Source organism: Bufo gargarizans, chromosome 11 (genome assembly GCF_014858855.1).
Source record: "Bufo gargarizans isolate SCDJY-AF-19 chromosome 11, ASM1485885v1, whole genome shotgun sequence".
Taxonomy (NCBI): domain Eukaryota; kingdom Metazoa; phylum Chordata; class Amphibia; order Anura; family Bufonidae; genus Bufo; species Bufo gargarizans.
The window spans coordinates 88,917,597-88,939,252 of NC_058090.1; the positions used below are offsets into that span (position 1 = coordinate 88,917,597).

Below are 21,656 nucleotides of genomic sequence, written 5' to 3' on the forward strand. Positions count from 1 at the left end.
TTGCCTCTGGGCAGCCTGGCACACATGAGCGATTACATGCTGCAGTGTCTCCGCAACGACCGCCGAGTTGCCCACATTCTAACTTGTGCTGATTACTGGGTCAACATACCGTCCTTAATTCCAACACTGGAGCGTGATCGTAAGATGCGCGAGCACAAGCGCACTCTGGTAGACACGCTGCTGGTGGCATTCCCACCTGACAGTGGGGGCACAGTGGAAGCACAACGCGAAGGCAGAGGAAGAGGTCGCCAACGCAGCTGGGGCACTGCCAGCACCTCAGAAGGGAGGGTTAGCATGACCGAAATGTGGAAAAGCTTTGTCAGCACGCCACAACAACCAGCACCACCAGCTGATATGGAACGTCTTAGCAGGAGGCAGCATTTCACCAACATCGTGGAGCAGTATGTGTGCACACGACTACACGTACTGACTGATGGGTCTGCCCCCTTCAACTTCTGGGTCTCCAAATTGGGCACATGGCCTGAGCTTGCCCTTCACGCCTTGGAGGTGCTGGCCTGCCCTCCAGCCAGTGTATTGTCCGAACGTGTGTTTAGCACGGCAGGGGGCGTCATCACAGACAAGCGCAGCCGCCTGTCTACAGCCAATGTGGACAAGCTCACGTTCATTAAAATGAACCAGGCATGGATCCCACAGGACTTGTCCGTACCTTGTGCAGAATAGACATGTATACCGGCCTCATCCAGCCATTGTTGTACTCCAGCGCACTTTCTCTTTGTTTTATTTTATATATTTCCCAATGTTTTGGGGTCTACCCAAATTTGAACAAAAAAATAAATAAATAAAATAAAATTTAAAACAAAACCAAAAAACTGTGTAGGCTACCTCCTCCTCCTCCACCGCCACGTCCACCGCCTCCTCAACCTCCTACTCCATGTGGAACTCCTCCTCCTCGATCAACATTATTATTTTTACATATCTTATGTTATTTTAAGTCATTTTCCTATACACATTTGTTTGCTGCCATTTGCTCTAGCCCTTTCCATGACTTTTTAAGAGCCATTTTAGTGCTCCAAAGTTCGGGTCCCCATTGACTTCAATGGGGTTCGGGTTCAGGGTCAAGTTCGGGTCCCGAACTCTAAATTTTTTGTGAAGTTCGGCCAAACCCGTCGAACCCGAACATCCAGGTGTCCGCTCAACTCTAGTCCCTACTAGATCGGACTGGTGAAAACCTATCAGCAGTTACAGGAACGTAAGTATATGATGATTAAGGCAATGTCTATGATGCCTGGTATTTTATAGGAATAATCCTATCTCAAAAACTGATGGCATAATCCTAGGATATGCCATCACTCTGTGATCGGAGGGGGTCCAGCCTCTGACACCCCAACTGATTTAGAGCACAAGGAGATGCACATTCAATGCTTTTTGAATGCACATTGATATACCGAAGGACTGCAGCACAGCTTCATCCTAGTGAATAGGGATAGCTGCAGTTCCATATACATCCAGGTGGAGGGGATGGGGGCGCCACTGTGCAGGGAAGTATGTACAATGTAGAAAAAGAAGCCCACGGTTTCAGCTGATGTTCCAGTATTTCCAAGGTCATAAAAATTAGCGCGTTTCTAGATCGGTTCAAATTCTTGATTTAAAAAGGGTGTGTAGTGAGCTGGGGAGGCCTTATTAGGGGGGTGAGGTTACTGATGGTTTAGTGATGGAGAGTTTAGAAAAAGAAAAAAAATCACATAGAAAACAGAGGAAATATTGGCTATGGATCAACTGGGCATTGCTGCTTGTAATATGCAAAGTCGCCACTAGGTGGAACATCTGCTCTACAAAGATCTTATGTGATGAGCTGCATGATTTTGCAATATACAGCACCACCTAGTGGTCATACATCATAATTACATAAAATATTAGATTGGGAAAGTTAGTGAACCGCGGCATTGAGGATGAACACAGCATGGCCACATGAGGCCAAAAAAAATCCTTTTTTTTTTTAGGGAGAGGGTCACAAAATCCAAATGACTCTAGTTATTACACACACCCCCACCACCACCACCACCACTCCACCTAAGTGCTCTGCCCCGGTTCCCTTAGATTTTTCCAAAGGAGGAAGTCTACATTCTTTTTTTAGTTTACATTTCTGTTTTTAGTAGCTTCTCCACACCTAATTGCAGCTGACATAAATACAATTCCAAACAGTCAATCTAAAGTGTGAGGATCAACCCATACATCCTGATATGAAGAAAGTGTAAAGTTTAGGTTCACTGTTAGTCCTTGAGTTTTCTAGTTTGATCAGAAGCCTGAACTGACCGATAATAAATATTATACGTAGTTCACAGTGTAGACTTCTCCACCAGGGGGCTATGTTTTATTGTCTTGTTCCATATACAATGGTCTGTGGTTGTGGAGGGCGGAACGTGAAAAAGCAGAAAACAACTCATAATGTCTCTAGTTTTCTCTAAGACAAGTGTGGAAGAAAGAACAACATGGACCATCTCTTAGCGTTTTCCATGATATTTCTTTACCTTCAGAAAGGTAAGTTCTAAAATGTTATCTCATCTTAAGGCTAGCTTAGAACTGTGATCAAATGCCAAACTTAGCTCTGCTACAATTGTCAAACTCAGAGTATACGTCAACGTTAGATAGAATTAGAGAAGGAGCTAAGCTTCTGAATATGCTGTACTCATCGGGTTACCTCCATCTTGAAGGTCCATGGTCATTGCTAAGTGCTTTTATACATGGCTCTGACCCTTTGAGAATGATATTGTTATGACCCTATTTCAGTAGTTTCTTGTCGTCTAAGGTTACACATGGCATGATGGTATTTTGGGCTGTCACCAGCTAGAAACCTTCATGTAAGGAACCAAGTGTTACATGTGGCTCCTGAACTATGGGTTGGGGATTACATAATACATACCCCACAACCTCTGTTTGGAAAGGAACATTCTTTAGATATTTGAACTTTGGCTTACCTTCTTCAAAACATCTTTCACAAGAAAGATTTTCACCGAAATATTGGTTGTCTCCAAACTCTCCAAAAACAGATCTAACTGGTGCCATTTATAACACTGCCTATGTGAAAGAGGGTCTATTGGGCACCAGGTCCAAGAGTGACTACCATCTCTGCACCACCTATAGTTATGTCTCTGTTTTTTTTATTTTATTTTAGGAGGACATGTCATAATTTTGGTTGGTTGACCAGCCATCACACGTGGCAGGTTCTTTACCTGACATCTTTATTTCAGCTCTGCTTCATATGTCCATTGTGGTTTGGAGGGTGATGTTTCTCACTGAGGAGACAAAGGGGTGTATGGAGACTAGAAACTAGAGAGACCCACCTATAGACAGCATCGTTTGGGGGTTCTTGCTTCTCATCAGAACGAACCATGGTACCGATTGGCTTAATGAGATCCCTTTGATGCAGCTCTGTACCCTCCTGAGCTGCAACTCAACCAACCAGTAACTGATACCGATGAGGGGAAAGAACCCCCAAACAGTACTGTCTACAGGTGGGTGTCTCCGTTTTGACTGGTATGATTTAATTTGCTTTATAACTTCACTGTGAGAATTTATTCTTTCTTTTTTATTTCTGATTATGTTTTGTAAAATCCACCTCTTATTCCAGGTTTGAGCATTGAAGAAACCTGTGGGGACACAAGACATGTAGAGAGTAACGTGGGAGGGGAGGTGATGCTCCCCGTCCAGCAGACTGAAATCCAGGACATCACGTGGATGAGCAGCAGAGACAAAAATATTTTTGCGGTAACAGAACCTGGGAAACCTGTTGTTATTAGAAGCATGTTCTATAATGGTCGCATTAATGTTACAGATAATGGGACATTAATTATAACCAAACTAACCAGAGAAGACCAAGGAATCTATAAAGGCAGCGTCCTGCGGCGGATATCAGGCCAGTGCGCTCAGTTCTACAATCTGACAGTATATGGTAGGTTAGCGCAATCTACTAATCCCTGTGTTCCCTTCTATAAAGTATTTCTAAGACAATAGTAAAAGGCTTCACCAGGAGTAGGACAAAACATAATAAAACATGTAATAATTAAAGAAGCAAAAACAGAATAATTTTGTTCTGGCTTCTACTAGGCTGCCCCTACAATGCTGAGATGTTTATTGTTAGTGGGACCATTGTAGGCAACATGACGGACAACTTTGATCTGAAGCTGATAGTTCTGCTAGAAACTGCTTAGGCGACAGACAGAATTAGGCCGTCTTTATGTCATGTTTGTAAACTTTATCAGGAATGTGTGCCGGGAAGGCTCCCCATGTATGAACCAAAGGTAAGTGAAAAAAGGTGTCCTTTTGGCACATGCCAGACCAGTTGCATCCTATATTCCCAAGTTATCTCAGGCCAGAGTTCAAGGACACCCTCAATACCTACCTTAAAAAAATACCAGACCAACATCTCGAGTTTGCTGTGGCCACGGAACCATGCATGACTCTACAAAAGATGATGGAAGAAGGAGGAGGACAATCCAGACAAACAGCATATCACTAACAGAACCTCTTTCCCCTTTTGTCACAAGATCAACGTCTTGAAGATTGGACTCCTCCACTATCTTAGGACTCGGAAGCCATCTTGATGGGTGCCATTCCTGCTTCTAGTGACTATATGATTCTATGGAGAAGGATATAGAGTAGTTAGCCATTTTTATTTTGTAATGGGACCTACTGTAGATGGTGGTATATGTTGTACCCTTCCACTAGAGATATATGTCGGGAAAATCTACTGTCCTTAGAGAAATGATATGGGGTCGGGGGCTATTTGGACTTACTATAACTTATATATGCCCCTGGTCAGAAGCCAGAAACTCTGGACATCTAAAAAATTTATGTATCTTTTGTTCATAATACTGCCCACTTTTTAGTAAATTGAGCATTTAATTGAAGTTTCTTCATTACGCTTATGTTTTTCAATGGAACTCAATGATTAGAAGAGCAAGTCTTTTCCAGTAGCCCAAGTACAACTTCACCCATAAGGATCAGCACAGAAGCTATGACCACCAAGTCCAGTAAACAGGTCACAGGTAAGAATGGTTTTCAAGTAAGAATATTAGATTTTAAGAATATATGGCCGAATATTCATCATATATTTTGCAAATTCGCTATCTTTGTTCACTTTTTTTTTTTATTACTAAAATCGCAATGTAAAATTTGCTTAATGCGCATGCGCAAAAAGGGGCGTGGCCTAGCAACTGTTTTCGAACTACCAAAAGTTTGAGGCGTGAAGAAGAACTCCTGATCACTGTAAGTAATTTCACATTACACCAGTGTATTTGGTTACATTTCACGTGCATGTCAGAACAATCGCTTTATATGCAGATAGTGTTATAAAATATTTGTGATTGCGAAAATCGCCACTTATGATCCAAATTTTCTTTTTGCGATACATATAACTTCACTTTTTATCAGGTTTAAGTAGATATTACTGATTGGTGCACTAAGTATTGTTCTGACATCCCAGCACTATGTCTGTAGCATGTACGTATAGACAGCATAGAGATATCTCTCACATGCACATTGCACATCCATTTTCCTGCTGCACACTATATACACCCCCCACACACACACACACATACAGTCTATAGATTACAGTTTGGGTCCTGTTGGTCAGGACTCAGGAGAAGCTTTCTTTGTCTTAACGCCAGTATTTGCCGGTTCATTGCACCATAGGGAGGCGAACCAGCTGTACACCCCATACCCTACCGTGACTTCACTAGGCAGGTACATCTCTGCTCAGCCGGCCAATATCCGATTGCTCAGACCCCACACACACACAATCACGAAAGACACAACTGCCTTGGCGTCCTGAGATGAAATTGGGCGGCTGCCACGCCCCAAATAAATCACGGATGAGGCCCCTGCCACCTGCAGCCGCCCCTTCGTGGCTAGAGGAGCGGCCCCGTGCTGGCAGCGGTCCAGCACTGGAACCAACTCCCCTACCACGACCACGGCTGCCGGCACGCCCACGTGTACTCATGGTGTGTTTTTATATACAAATAAAATATATAAGGAAAATAATGAGGGAATTTGGGCAAACTTTATTGGGTTGGGGACAATGGGGCAAAAACGGTAAAATAAAATATACACAAAACCCTGAAACACACAAAAAAAAAGACGCTTACACTAATTACTAAACACACGAAACCCTAAAACACTACCCCTAAAACACAGAAAAATGCAATGCGGTGCGATTTTCACGCATGGTTGCTAGGGGATGGTAGGGATGAGCAACCCCTTTAAAGTAAATTCACTGTATTATTTTCTCTTATAACATGGTTATAAGGGAAAATAATAGCATTCTTAATACAGAATGCATAGTACAATAGCGCTGGAGGGGTTAAAAAAATAATAATTATTAACTCACCTTATCCACTTGATCGTGCAGCCGGCATGTCTTCTTTCTTCTTCTTTCAGGACCTGCAAAAGGACCTTTGATGACATAATCACGCTCACCACGTGGTGAGCGTGGTGACGTCAGCACAGGTCCTGCTGAATGAAGACAGAAGGATCACCACGCGGTGAGCGCGATTACATCATCAAAGGTCCTTTAGCAGGTCCTGAAAGAAGAAGAAAGAAGGCGGTGCCGGCTGTGCGATCAAGGGAATGAGGTGAGTTAATAATTTTTTTAACACCTTAATCTACATTTTAGTAAGCATTCTGTATTAAGAATGCTATTATTTTCCCTTATAACCATGTTATAAGGGAAAATAATAAAATCTACAGAACACCGAACTTCAGTAAAGAAGTCCGGGTTCGGGTCAAGGTACCTTGCACTCGCGAGGAAAAAACTGACTGCAATTGTGTGCCTACTTGCACGGGTTTGCCACAATGCACCCGGGACGCATCCGGATCAAATCCGGAACGCCCATGTGAAAGAGGCCTAACTCTAAAACACAGAAAAATACTTCTGTGTAAGGGGTAGGCAACTTTCCTATTGGTTGCTAGGGAAGAAGCTAAGCTCTTGCAGCCTTCTCATTGGCCCACAAGCTAGAAGCAGGGAGGGATTATGTGTACTGTGGGGGAAAAAAAACTAATATTCAAATTTAGGAATATATAGTGCTATATTCTAAATATTCGCGAATTCTCGAAGTGTCGATATTCACGATAAAAATTCGCTATTCGAAAATTTGCGCTCAACACTATTTACTAACTGATAAAGTAAGATGTGTCCCGATTCTCACCACCAAAAACGTCACAATCTAATCTTGCTTAAAGGGAATTTCCATATAAAATCTAAAGTGTTTTTTCTCAAAAGTGTATTATGATCAATATAGCTGTAAGATGTTTGATAAATTGAGATAAGACTGGTCGCTAGGGCTTTGTTTTCTTAGCAACCAAACAGCGTATCAGACTAGACTGACAATCAGTTAAAATCAAGACTGGCACAATGGAGATAGTAGGGGCAATACTGAAGCTAGGGGAACTGGTTGGACATCAGACTTGGGGGAAAGGTGCCATGTGAGAAACTTTTTTTAAAAACGTTTTAGTGAAAAAAGGTCTTTAAGGAGCTCATATGTTGTGGGCAACTGTTGATGACTAGCTGACCTTGGTGGACTGACTGTTCAAAATCCGGACCCCTGATCGTGAACTGGTATGGAGACTATAAGCCAGTTTCCAGAGTGACTTTTGCTCTGGTTGATACAGGGGTCACCCAATCATTGTTATTTATGATTGGAACTATAGAAAGGATTTGTCTGCACTGGAATCTGCACCAGATCGGTCTTGACCAGCTTTCCATCCAAGTAAATGGGGTTTCAACAATCTGATTCACATGGAGTGAAGGATCAGACCCATTTCACATACCCAGGAAAGATACAGTATCTAATAAGTGTCAGTCTCAGATTTCTACCAGAGATTCTCTAGTAATATACATGTTGGATTTGTCATAGGGAAAGATCCAATTTGTGATTTTTACTCAAGGGTTTATGTAACATGGAGGTTGGCCATGTGGTGCAATAGGGCCTGAAGAGATACAGCTGAAGCTTTGACCACATCTAATGTTTTTCCAGTTCTGTTGTCCACTTAAAAAAATGATGTCCCATTACCAGCAGGAATAATACTTCTTTTATCTTTGTAAAAATAAGGGAGCGAGCACTCGTCTATGGCATACACTCAGATTTAATATTAAAAATTGCAATGATAAATTAAACAATAAATTCAATAACACAATTAAAATGCTAAAAATATTACCAATGGTATAAAATAATGGTCGACCATATATGCGCCACTAATTGATGGGAGCAATACAGTGATGTATATATAAGGTCCAATGGTGTCCACAATAAATGTTATATAAAGTGACAGTGCAATGATAAAGATTGAAAATAACGGTGCTAATAACTTAAGATAAATATCAATATCCTGGTGAAAGGTAAGGTGATGAATAGGTGCAACGATCCTGTGAAAAAATAGGGGACGCCGTATAGGGCCTGGCACTACAGACTTGTATTTGTTCCTGTAGAGATTGGAGTTCAATATAGAGTCCGCAATCAACCGCAATAAACAGTCCAAAAGTTGCTTGTGTTTGGTTAATAATATATTCTGTAGACGCAGTCTATATTAGCTGTGTAATTCTCACCTCTGTCCGGAGGTTATTCCTTGCTAAGAGTAGAGAGTCTTACCTCCTATGTTGGCGTGTAGCACGGTCTATTTCTTAATGCGCTGCAGGAGTTCAGCTGGAGACGCTGTTACGTCCTCACAGCTCCCAAACTCTAGTAACCTGGCCCAAATCTCGCGGTATTACGGGTGGGACAGCAGTCCGATCTCCGCACTCGCTGTGTTCAGGGCAATTGAGTTGTTACAAAAGTTGCAGTGGTTACAAGGTTGCAGTCTTTAAATCTTTATCTCTTTATAGCATGGCCATGCTCGGAGTTCTCTTTGTGGAGGTTCCAATAGAGTGTCTGAAAGCCCAGACGCGTTTCGAGATAGTTCCAATCTCTTCCTCAGTGGTGGTCACAGGCACTCCTAACCTCCTCCTTTTAAACAGTTATCAGGTGTTCAGCAAGTCCTGGTTGTATAATCCAGGATCAGAGTGAATTTCCAATTTTTGCCATAATGCGGTTCTCATGCGTTTTTCTTGCGTTTTTTTTTTTTTTTTTTTTTTTCTGGTTGATGCGTTTTTTTCAGATTATTAATCTGTTAGTTGCGACTTAACTCTATATAAACTTAAAAGTCATAAAAAGTGTGTGTAACACATTAAAATGATAAAATAAATATGGAATAAAAAGATAAAATTATCACCATTCATAAGCTAGTACAGCATATACTCAATAAGATACTAGATTAAATATTCTACCAATATAGTAAATAAGATACAGTACTATAAATGATAATAATACAATGTCTAACTTCTTGAACATGGAGTGGGTTGAAATAGGTAGGGGTCCCAAACCAGAGGCCGGGTCCCAACGCCGATAATCGGCAACTTGGGACCCAGCATCGGGGATGGGACCGAAACCTCATATAAAACCAAAAAGCTCCATGTCAGAGTTCAGTCCAAATGGCAATAAAGATCCGAACTCGTATATTTGTCTGGACTCTGCTCTGGACATTCTTTGAACGTAATCTCCTCCTCTCCAGTGTTGTTCAATCTTTTCTAATCCCACGAATTTCAAATTCCCTGGATTACTATTATGGGTCTCCTTATAATGTTTAGACAATGAATGTTTGTCATACCCTTTTTTGATATTGGAGATATGTTCTCTAATCCTTATTTTTAGAGGTCGTTTGGTCCGGCCTATATACTGACGATTGCAGGGGCATTGTATCATATATATAACCCCAGACGTGTTACAAGTAATGCAGTCGTCAATTTCCCATATATACTTATTTTGAGTTGACCGGACCTCCAAGGTTTTTCGTGGTGATTTATTGAGTTTGCACCCTATACACCTTCCACATTTGTAAAATCCCTTCATTTTCATGAAAGAACTTAGGGTATTATCCTTTTGGATTTTATTTGGTACTGATGGAGCTACCTTAAGGCCTAAGTTTGGGGCTTTAGTGAAGGTTATTCTTGGTGTATGTGGTAGGAGGTGTCCTATTACCTTGTCGCTCAATAAATATGGCCAGTGAGTCGTGAGTCGTAATCATTTTTTGGACCTTCTTTGCTAAATTTGAAGAGGAGGCTACAAAAATGCAATCCTATTTTTTGGATAAACAATACCCCATAGAAACAATTAATGCAGCTTTGACTACTGTAAGACAATTAGATAGACAAGAATTCTTCAAAGAAGGACAGAAATTGCAGATGGATGACTCATTTTTAGATGTAAGATTAGTACTTCCTTTTAATAACAAGTATAAGAAGGTCCAAAAAATGATTACGACTCACTGGCCATATTTATTGAGCGACAAGGTAATAGGACACCTCCTACCACATACACCAAGAATAACCTTCACTAAAGCCCCAAACTTAGGCCTTAAGGTAGCTCCATCAGTACCAAATAAAATCCAAAAGGATAATACCCTAAGTTCTTTCATGAAAATGAAGGGATTTTACAAATGTGGAAGGTGTATAGGGTGCAAACTCAATAAATCACCACGAAAAACCTTGGAGGTCCGGTCAACTCAAAATAAGTATATATGGGAAATTGACGACTGCATTACTTGTAACACGTCTGGGGTTATATATATGATACAATGCCCCTGCAATCGTCAGTATATAGGCCGGACCAAACGACCTCTAAAAATAAGGATTAGAGAACATATCTCCAATATCAAAAAAGGGTATGACAAACATTCATTGTCTAAACATTATAAGGAGACCCATAATAGTAATCCAGGGAATTTGAAATTCGTGGGATTAGAAAAGATTGAACAACACTGGAGAGGAGGAGATTACGTTCAAAGAATGTCCAGAGCAGAGTCCAGACAAATATACGAGTTCGGATCTTTATTGCCATTTGGACTGAACTCTGACATGGAGCTTTTTGGTTTTATATGAGGTTTCGGTCCCATCCCCGATGCTGGGTCCCAAGTTGCCGATTATCGGCGTTGGGACCCGGCCTCTGGTTTGGGACCCCTACCTATTTCAACCCACTCCATGTTCAAGAAGTTAGACATTGTATTATTATCATTTATAGTACTGTATCTTATTTACTATATTGGTAGAATATTTAATCTAGTATCTTATTGAGTATATGCTGTACTAGCTTATGAATGGTGATAATTTTATCTTTTTATTCCATATTTATTTTATCATTTTAATGTGTTACACACACTTTTTATGACTTTTAAGTTTATATAGAGTTAAGTCGCAACTAACAGATTAATAATCTGAAAAAAACGCATCAACCAGAAAAAAAAAAAAAAAAAAAACGCAAGAAAAACGCATGAGAACCGCATTATGGCAAAAATTGGAAATTCACTCTGATCCTGGATTATACAACCAGGACTTGCTGAACACCTGATAACTGTTTAAAAGGAGGAGGTTAGGAGTGCCTGTGACCACCACTGAGGAAGAGATTGGAACTATCTCGAAACGCGTCTGGGCTTTCAGACACTCTATTGGAACCTCCACAAAGAGAACTCCGAGCATGGCCATGCTATAAAGAGATAAAGATTTAAAGACTGCAACCTTGTAACCACTGCAACTTTTGTAACAACTCAATTGCCCTGAACACAGCGAGTGCGGAGATCGGACTGCTGTCCCACCCGTAATACCGCGAGATTTGGGCCAGGTTACTAGAGTTTGGGAGCTGTGAGGACGTAACAGCGTCTCCAGCTGAACTCCTGCAGCGCATTAAGAAATAGACCGTGCTACACGCCAACATAGGAGGTAAGACTCTCTACTCTTAGCAAGGAATAACCTCCGGACAGAGGTGAGAATTACACAGCTAATATAGACTGCGTCTACAGAATATATTATTAACCAAACACAAGCAACTTTTGGACTGTTTATTGCGGTTGATTGCGGACTCTATATTGAACTCCAATCTCTACAGGAACAAATACAAGTCTGTAGTGCCAGGCCCTATACGGCGTCCCCTATTTTTTCACAGGATCGTTGCACCTATTCATCACCTTACCTTTCACCAGGATATTGATATTTATCTTAAGTTATTAGCACCGTTATTTTCAATCTTTATCATTGCACTGTCACTTTATATAACATTTATTGTGGACACCATTGGACCTTATATATACATCACTGTATTGCTCCCATCAATTAGTGGCGCATATATGGTCGACCATTATTTTATACCATTGGTAATATTTTTAGCATTTTAATTGTGTTATTGAATTTATTGTTTAATTTATCATTGCAATTTTTAATATTAAATCTGAGTGTATGCCATAGACGAGTGCTCGCTCCCTTATTTTTACATTTACTCATTCTATTGAGGTGGGGCGCCCCCAAACTGAGTTTGCAGCACCGTACCACCCACTACCAGCAGTGAGCCACTTCATTCAATTAACTCACTTCTTTTATCTTGTAGTATGGATTACCATCATTCTGAGTGTATCTGCCACACTTGCTCTGCTGCTGATATTTATTGTTACCATCATACTGTCCAGAAGTCAAACAGGTTCGTATAGAAAGAGCTAAAATACATGCACTTTTAAGAAGTATCTGGTGATTCCCACATGTTCTCAAGAACTTTCCTATCCACCACAGTATTTCACTTCTTAGAGCTATTGAATGATCCTCCAACTCTTGCAGACAGGGAGATACAACCATAGACACAACCACTGATTTCTTCATGCTTGTCAGTCTAAGAAAATATTACTCTCACCATTATGTATCCATTTTGCACCTTCTACAGTGTTAAAGTAATTCCTACCTGAACATCTAGTACACATATTTGTTGCAGCGGTCACTTTATGAGTCATTTAGAACCATAGACCACTGGGAATGGGGCATTCTTTCAAACAGTAATGAGAGGGTTGGAATTCATGTTTGGCACTATCTGTAGGACATGTTCGGCAACTTCAAGGTTCACTTTTATACACCACTTTTTAGTTAGTCAGAGCATCATAGGTAGGTGCCTGAAGGCTGAGACTTCCACCAAATGTTAAAATGAACCCTAACTATGGCCCTTCAATATTTAGCCCAGAGATTATTAGAGGTCTCCCTCTGAAATCAGTGGGTCTACAAAACATAATTTAATCAAGAAGAAACCCATTGCCCAAGATCCAAAGAACTTTGGGGACAATCTAAAGAGGTACAACCACAAGGGTATTTATTTCATAAATTGGTGTGGCTTCCAGCTCATACACAACCACTGATGTCTTACGATTTCTAGAAGATGGGACTTCCTAATGCTCACTGCAGATTCCCAATTACTAGCCTTGACCTTAGAAAGAAGGAGGTTGTACGGTCATTGAACAGACAACCATCTGGTGAACAATCATCATGCTGATACACATTTTAGTAATTATTGGACAATACAGTCATTCAGACTGATCATACATGTTCAGTGTCAGCGGCAAAGGATGGTAACAATCTTGAAATGGTCTTCCATGGAAAGATCATTCATGAACTATTGACTACTCAACTGTATGAAACTTTTAAACAAGTTCAACTTTTGTCTTCACAATCGCAGTGGGTCTTCAGTCAAACTAATGAGCGATTCTGGTTACATTTTACCCAATGAATGATAGTTTTGGTTGAAATCATCCATTTTGACCAACTTTAGACTAATGTGTTACCATTTCATCCACTGCTTTGATCTTGTTAATTGTTAGTGATGTTTGGCTTGTGGACTTCCCTTTGCTTGCTTATTTGCACTTTTCCCGCTCCTTGCCACCTTCCTGTTGCTGTCTTTAGGCAACTACCGTATTCTGGGAACTATAACCTGGGAAACAATTTTCCTCAAACCACTGTGAAGGAGTCTTTAGCTAAAAACAAGGTTCTTTGGTTATAAACAAGGTTTTCCCAAACCCCAAGTAAGCCAGTACCTGCCTTCTACATGTTGCCGTCAGTTCAGCTTGGTTTTACCAGGACCAGGGCCGGTGCAAGGATTTTTGCCAACACAAGCGAAGGTACATTTTGGCGCCCTCCCCCCTCCTCGCAGCTCACCTGGCGCTGGTCCCGTCTGCAGCAGCTGGCTTCTCCTTTGTGTGGTCCTGGTATCTTCTCTCTGCTACAGACAATCGCTGGTTTAAGGACCGTATTTTTCACCCTATAAGACGCACCTAGGATTTAGAGGAGGATAAGAAGAAAAAAATATTTTCCATTGCACCTCAGGTCAGACCAGCAATCAGACCCCCAATGATAATCAGACGTCAGATCAGACCCTTAATGCCTCAGATAAGCCCCCATGTCAGCCATCATGCCCCTCATGTCAGCCATCATGCTCACCCATGTCAGCCATCAGCTAAAATAAAAAATAACTTACCTCTCCTGCTCCTGGACGCCGCCGCTCCCCGCCACCAGTGCTCTTTCTCTTCTCCTTGGTTCTCGGCTGTCAGTTGCGCACAGTGAGGTCACATAGTACGTATCCCTTTACAGCAGACAGCCAAGTGGAGGACCATGAGTCGGTGAGTACAGATCCTTCACCGCTTCCCGGTCCTCCGATACTAATGAAGTGCTTCCAAAATGGAAGCGTTTCGTTAGTATTCGCCCCATAATACCCAGGGGCGAAAAATGCGGGGTATTTAAAAAAAAAAGGTTCATTTTTTCCTGGCCCTGACCAGGACTATAACCTCTTGACAATCAGATGTCCCAGTGTGTTTATAATTATGTGCCATCATTATTCTTTCATTGTGGTTTCCTTATGACTTGGTTAACCATATAGTTTTAGAATCCATGCTGAAAGACGAATGTAATTCTATTAAAGGACTTATGTTTTACTCTCTGCTTTGTAAGGAACCAGTCATATAGAGGATGGGATATTGTATACTGAACTGGACAAAAATAAGCTACAGAAAGGTCAGTATTAGCAGTACCTTTGATGACTGCTAACCAATATATTTAGTTACCTAAAAGGGTAAAAATGGTACAATGAAAATATCACTTCAAAATCTAGTTCACGTTAAGAAAGTTCCTACTTAATCAAGCATGGTCCCCATCTGCAGAAGAAATAGGAATCCTATTTGGGGAACCAAGAAACATTGCTTCACTTTTTCTAGAAATCCTTAACGGCAAAAAGGCAAGAAGTGTAAAAATAAAACGAGAAGAACATAGCTAAGAATATGCCTAGCCTGTACTGTGGTTTCACCCGCACAAAGCTTGTCCTCTTCTACTAGGAGCGTTAATTAAAGAACTCACATTTTCTTTTGGTTCTCATCAGTATGGTAGATGGGGAGGTCTTACAGAAGTCCTTTGTCTGTCTTGATACCTTGGGTCCTGATGGTTCTTGCGTACCAAATTGTGAGCATGACCACATTAGTTATTATGGCCGTCTTAGTTGTTGTTAGTGTTTTTCATCTCCAGTTGAGTGACTATTCAATGAAAATATCAAGAGAATGAAAGCTATCACTGAGTGTAACATATTCTTTCTTTATCCTGCAGGTTTTACAGTGAGAAGAGTACAGGTGAGTTGAGCAGGCAAATTTGCCTTTGAAAACATGACATTTCGGTAGGTCTTCATCATTTGTATATGACTTGTCTCTTGTTAGTAAAAATAGTGTGGGAAAAAAAATTACTCCACGTGGCTAAGTGAAAAACATGAACATGCTGCTGTTGATAGATCTTTTATTATTAATACTCATTACTGTCTTAAACCTATGATCTGACTCATTAACATATAAATATTCAATAAGCATCTCTGATAATGAAATGTACTAAAACACAAAAACGGCAGCGCCTCATGTGCAGTATCTTCAATATAACTTCATCAGGCATTTAATACATCATAACAGTCCATGAACATATTTAAAAGGTACAAAATTGGCGCCAGAGGCAGACTGGTAACTTAAAGTGGCCCTGGAAAAAAAATGAGAGCTCATTATGTACCAGGTCAGTGGCAGAGAGGAGAGCTTTGGGGACCCACTGGTCATCGGCCCACCGGGAAATGTCCCTGTAGGTTCTGTGGCCAGTCTGCCCCTGATTGGCACGCTCACTGCTGGGCGGGAACCTGAATGACTAGGGGAGGAACGGGAGAGTGGAGGAATGGCTGACTGAGGAGTGAGAATTGATCAGTGGCAGAAGCGATCGGTAAGGCGGGGGAGAGAAATGGATGACTAATCGTTCCATCATAGGGTGGGATACATGAAACCAGAATTGGTCTAAAATGACACCTATGCCCCTACTGCTGGGCTAGGAGTGGAGTAATCCTAAAAATAATATCAAGCTTGATATATAATAATAGAAAAATAGATAATCATCAATAATAGCATAGCATAAAACCTATAGAGAATAAATACTGGCACTTGTACCATATTTGCTATGTTAAACTACTAGAGGTCACTATAATGCCACAATATTCCGAAGATACTTTGTGGACAATTAAAACGATGCACAGTTACCAAATTTCTACAACCCTGATGGAATAAATAGCCTCAAGCATCTCCAAACGACATACCAACCAGGGGAGTACTCGGGTAACAAGAGAAGGAGCACCAGGAAGCTATAGATGTGCCTAGGTTTCCTCTGGGTTCTCTCCCAAACTCCAAAGACATACTGATAGGGACCTTAGATTGTGGCAGCTACATTGTGTCTATGCTAATGTCTGTAAAGCGCTGAGGAACACGCTCTATATAAGTGCGTAAAATAGATAAATAAAATGTGTCCTTTTAGATACAACACCAGTACTGGTTTCATGTAGACCACCCTATGATAGAACTGCTATTCATCCATTCCTCTTCCAGCCTTACCGATCCCTTCTGCCACTCATCAATTCTCACTCGTCGGTCACCCATTCCTCCACCCTCCCTTCCTCCCTAGTCATTCAGGCTCCCGCCCGGCAGTGAGCGCGCCAACTTGGTATCTTTTAAATGTGTTCATATTAAATGTCTGATGAAGAGAGCTACGTGCCCTCGAAACGCATTCCATGAATACAAGAACTAGCCTTCCAAATATACTCACGCAGTCCAGAAGTCCTTTCAGGGGAGCACGCCGACGAAGGGCCCCGTTCTTCTTCCTTAGGCCTCATGCACACAACAGTATTTTTTCACGGTCCTCAAAAACAGTTTTTTCGTCCGTGGGTCTTCCTTGATTTTTGGAGGATCCACGGACATGAAAAAAAAGTCGTTTTGGTGTCCGCCTGGCCGTGCGGTACCAAACGGATCCGTCCTGAATTACAATGCAAGTCAATGAGGACGGATCCGTTTGACGTTGACACAATATGGTGCCATTTCAAACGGATCCGTCCCCATTGACTTTCAATGTAAAGTCTGGAGTTCTTTTATACCATCGGATTGGAGTTTTCTCCAATCCGATGGTATATTTTAACTTGAAGCGTCCCCATCACCATGGGAACGCCTCTATGTTAGAATATACTGTCGGATATGAGTTACATCGTGAAAACTCATTTCCGACAGTATATTCTAACACAGAGGCGTTCCCATGGTGATGGGGACGCTTCTAGTTAGAATATACTACAAACTGTGTACATGACTGCCCCCTGCTGCCTAGCAGCACCCGATCTCTTACAGGGGGCCGTGATCAGCACAATTAACTCCCCAGGTGCCGCACCTGAAGGGGTTAATTGTACTATCATATCCCCCTGTAAGAGATCAGGGCTGCCAGGCAGCAGGGGGCAGACCCCCCCCCCCTCCCCAGTTTGAATATCATTGGTGGCCAGTGCGGCCCCCCCCTCCCTCCCTCTATTGTAATAAATCGTTGGTGGCACAGTGTGCGCCCCCCATCGCCCCCCCTCCCTCCCTCTATTGTAATAAATCGTTGGTGGCACAGTGTGCGCCCCCCATCGCCCCCCCTCCCTCCCTCTATTGTAATAAATCGTTGGTGGCACAGTGTGCGCCCCCCATCGCCCCCCCTCCCTCCCTCTATTGTAATAAATCGTTGGTGGCACAGTGTGCGCCCCCCATCGCCCCCCCCCTCCCTCCCTCTATTGTAATAAATCGTTGGTGGCACAGTGTGCGCCCCCCATCGCCCCCCTCCCTCCCTCTATTGTAATAAATCGTTGGTGGCACAGTGTGCGCCCCCCATCGGCCCCCCCTCCCTCTATAGCAGTAACAACATTGGTGGCCAGTGTGCGGCCTCCCATCTCCCCCCCCCCCCGATCATTGGTGGCAGCGTAGTTCCGATCGGTAACCATGGCAACCAGGAAGCTACTGCAGCCCTGGTTGCCATGGTTACTTAGCAATAGTGCAATAGTAGAAGATTCATACTTACCTGCTTGCTGCTGCGATGTCTGTGACCGGCCGGGAGCTCCTCCTACTGGTAAGTGACAGTTCTTTAGCAATGCGCCGCACAGACCTGTCACTTACCAGTAGGTGGAGCTCCCGGCCGGTCACAGACATCGCAGCAGCAGGCAGGTAAGTATGAATCTTCTACTATTGTACTATTGCTAAGTAACCATGGCAACCAGGGCTGCAGTAGCGTCCTGGTTGCCATGGTTACCGATCGGAGCCCCAGCGATTAAACTGGGACTCCGATCGGAACTCGGCTGCCACCAATGATCGGGGGGGGATGGGAGGCCGCACACTGGCCACCAATGTTGTTACTGCTATAGAGGGAGGGGGGGCCGATGGGGGGCGCACACTGTGCCACCAACGATTTATTACAATAGAGGGAGGGAGGGGGGGGCCGATGGGGGGCGCACACTGTGCCACCAACGATTTATTACAATAGAGGGAGGAAGGGGGGGCCCGATGGGGGGCGCACACTGTGCCACCAACGATTTATTACAATAGAGGGAGGAAGGGGGGGCCGATGGGGGGCGCACACTGGCCACCAAGCTATTATTACAATAGAGGGAGGGAGGGGGGGGCCACACTGGCCACCAATGATATTCAAACTGGGGAGGGGGGTCTGCCCCCTGCTGCCTGGCAGCCCTGATCTCTTACAGGGGGATATGATAGTACAATTAACCCCTTCAGGTGCCGCACCTGAAGGGGTTAATTGTGCTGATCACGGCCCCCTGTAAGAGATCGGGTGCTGCCAGGCAGCAGGGGGCAGTCTTGTACACAGTTTGTAGTGTATTCTAACTAGAAGCGTCCCCATCACCATGGGAACGCCTCTGTGTTAGAATATACTGTCGGATATGAGTTTTCACGAAGTGAAAACTTAAATCTGAAAAAGCTTTTATGCAGACGGATCTTCGGATCCGTCTGTATGAAAGCAACCTACGGCCACGGATCACGGACACGGATGCCAATCTTGTGTGCATCCGTGTTCTTTCACGACCCATTGACTTGAATGGGTCCGTCAAAAAAATAGGACAGGTCATATTTTTTGGACGGACAGGATACACTGATCACGGCCTCGGCTGCAAAACGGTGCATTTTCCGATTTTTCCACTGACCCATTGAACGTCAATGGGTCCACGAAAAAAAACAGAAAACGGCACAACGGCCACGGATGCACACAACGGTCGTGTGCATGAGGCCTTAATGTGATAATTAAAAGAGTTGTAATAAGATCCATCAACAGCAGCAACTAAGCTGAGCTTCGAGTTTTTCCACACCATACAGATTAAAATGAAGAAAAAAAAATCATAAAAACACCTTAAATATCATTCAGTTAAAGGATGTAGATTTGTACATTTTTGACTGTAGAGCTCCTGGATACACAAATCACTGCAAAAAATGCACCAAAATGATACTCAACTGACAATACTAGCTAATTCCTCAAGCCGATGTTAAAAGCTGAGAACTTTGGTATCACTATGGAGGCATGTGAAAGCCCGGCTGTGAGTTGGTTTCTAGCACTGTTCAGACCCTGTTCACACACCACGGGCAGTTGAGTGGTAGGACCCCATGCGTGCTGAGACACCGTGACGTGGTGCATGAGGGGCTCCGATATGTTCCTGACTGGAAGATATTGGCAAAGTTCTCCGCTTTGGACATCGGCTTGAGAAGTTAGCTAGTATTGTCAGTTGCGTATCATTTTTGTGCATTGTTTGCAGTGATTTGTGTATGTATATGTTTTTTCATCTGTATAATGTATCATTTTGTGTAAGATGTTCTTGTGGTGCATGCGGTCCGCCCCGGCATCCTCCATTGTTCGCATTTTTTGCTGGGGATTGTCGTTATCTGCGGACCGCATGCGGAGGAATTGCTCCCCCGGTTGTAGACGCGCTACAGTGTCTGGATTTGGAGCATTTCCACTCGTTTAGGCCACTTTTTTCTGTGAGTTTTTTGTAGAGCTCCTGGGCACCTGTTGCAAAATCTGTAACCGGGTCCCTCATGTTTTTTTTGCGGAACCATTTAAATGAATGGTTCCGTATACGGACCACAAAAAAACGGCCCGTACACTCGCAAAAAAATGCAAACCTACAATATTCCCGCTCACTGACAGCAGAGATGTTGAAATTGTCAGGAATAGAAACCCGTAATATTGCTTTATTTCCCTTTAAAGTGTGAATGTTTTTATTTCTATTGTCTCTCTTTCTTGACTCAGAAATTGTATAATACTTGAATACACCCAATCCTGTATTGTGTTTTTAAGGAACAGACGACTGTCACCTATTCTAACGTGAAGGTCACCTTACAGACAACAAACAATGTTTGAATGGAAAAAAAAAAAGATTCTGCTCAAGTTTTCCATCTGGTTCTATCAAAAGAAGAAATGACTTCCTTACCCTGGCTCGTGTCCTCTCTAAGGCTCTTGGTTGGAGATATCCTGAGATGGGTGGTGGGAGATGACCAGCTTTGAAAACAATTGTGAGTAGTGTAGGACTAGTTTCACACTAGCGTTTTACATCTTTGGCAGGCTGTTCCTGCAGGGAACCTGCCGGCCCCATTCACTATAATGTGTTCCAACGACGATCCATCTGCAACCTGGCAAATATGCCGAGAAGCTGCTGAAAAAATACCGCAGCAAACAGCATTATTTGTCTGGTAGCTTCTCGGCATATTTGCCAGTTTGCAGCAGGTCCACATTATAGTAAATGAGGCAGGACGACAATGTGGTCGCTTCCGGTAGGCTGTTTCCTGCCAGAATCGCCTGCCGGATCTTTTACTATATATGTGAAACAGGCCTAAAAATGTATTTAAAAAAATAATAATTTAAAGCTGATCATCTCGTACTACTCCTCTTGTGATATCTTGATTCTAGAGCTAAGCTATGGAAGGACACATCCGTATATGTTTAGATATTGTTGAACAAGCTCTGTTCCTAAAGGTGACCACACACAATAAAAAAAAGTAGTTTGATGGTTCAACAAAAACATTGAATGAATGATCATCTGGTGAACAATCATTTTACAGACTCGGTCATACACATTTTAGTCAGGATTGGCAGTTGCAGTTGTGCAGGTTGGTCATACCTATTCAGTGATGCCGGGTGAAGGACTAATGATCTTTCCGCAAATTTTCTTTCCATTAATGATCTTGATTCTTAACATGAAAGATCTTTTGTCCAACTATCAAATGAAAATTTCAGTCATGGACTTTTGTACTTTTAAGATGATGATGGTCTATCTTGGGTCAGCTAAAACACTGATAAATTTTACCCAACGTATGATTGTTTTGGTTGAAATGATCCATTTCGATCATCACCAATATTCCATTACCTCATTGACTGGGGTCAACATTTTGGTTTTCTTCTGGAAATAAAACCCAATCGCCATCTATTGATTGGATCAAATGGATCAATTCCATTG

At 42.5% G+C, this 21,656-nt stretch overlaps 1 protein-coding gene across 3 annotated transcripts; it reads left to right on the forward strand.

Annotated features, from left to right (window-relative positions):
- Window positions 1-2,394: 2,394 nt before the first annotated feature.
- LOC122922222 lies at window positions 2,395-21,022 on the forward strand. Of its 3 annotated transcripts, none has more exons than XM_044272759.1 (7): window positions 2,395-2,499; window positions 3,590-3,910; window positions 4,914-5,006; window positions 12,423-12,512; window positions 14,795-14,857; window positions 15,440-15,462; window positions 20,501-21,022. In XM_044272759.1, exons 1-7 carry the CDS (start codon window positions 2,451-2,453, stop codon window positions 20,561-20,563), a joined length of 702 nt encoding a protein of 233 aa, XP_044128694.1. In that variant the 5' UTR covers window positions 2,395-2,450; the 3' UTR covers window positions 20,564-21,022. The 3 variants fall into 3 exon arrangements, with proteins under 3 accessions (XP_044128694.1, XP_044128695.1, XP_044128696.1); XM_044272760.1 differs by having other exon boundaries at window positions 4,917-5,006; XM_044272761.1 differs by lacking the exon at window positions 2,395-2,499 and adding an exon at window positions 3,346-3,473.
- Window positions 21,023-21,656: the final 634 nt, after the last annotated feature.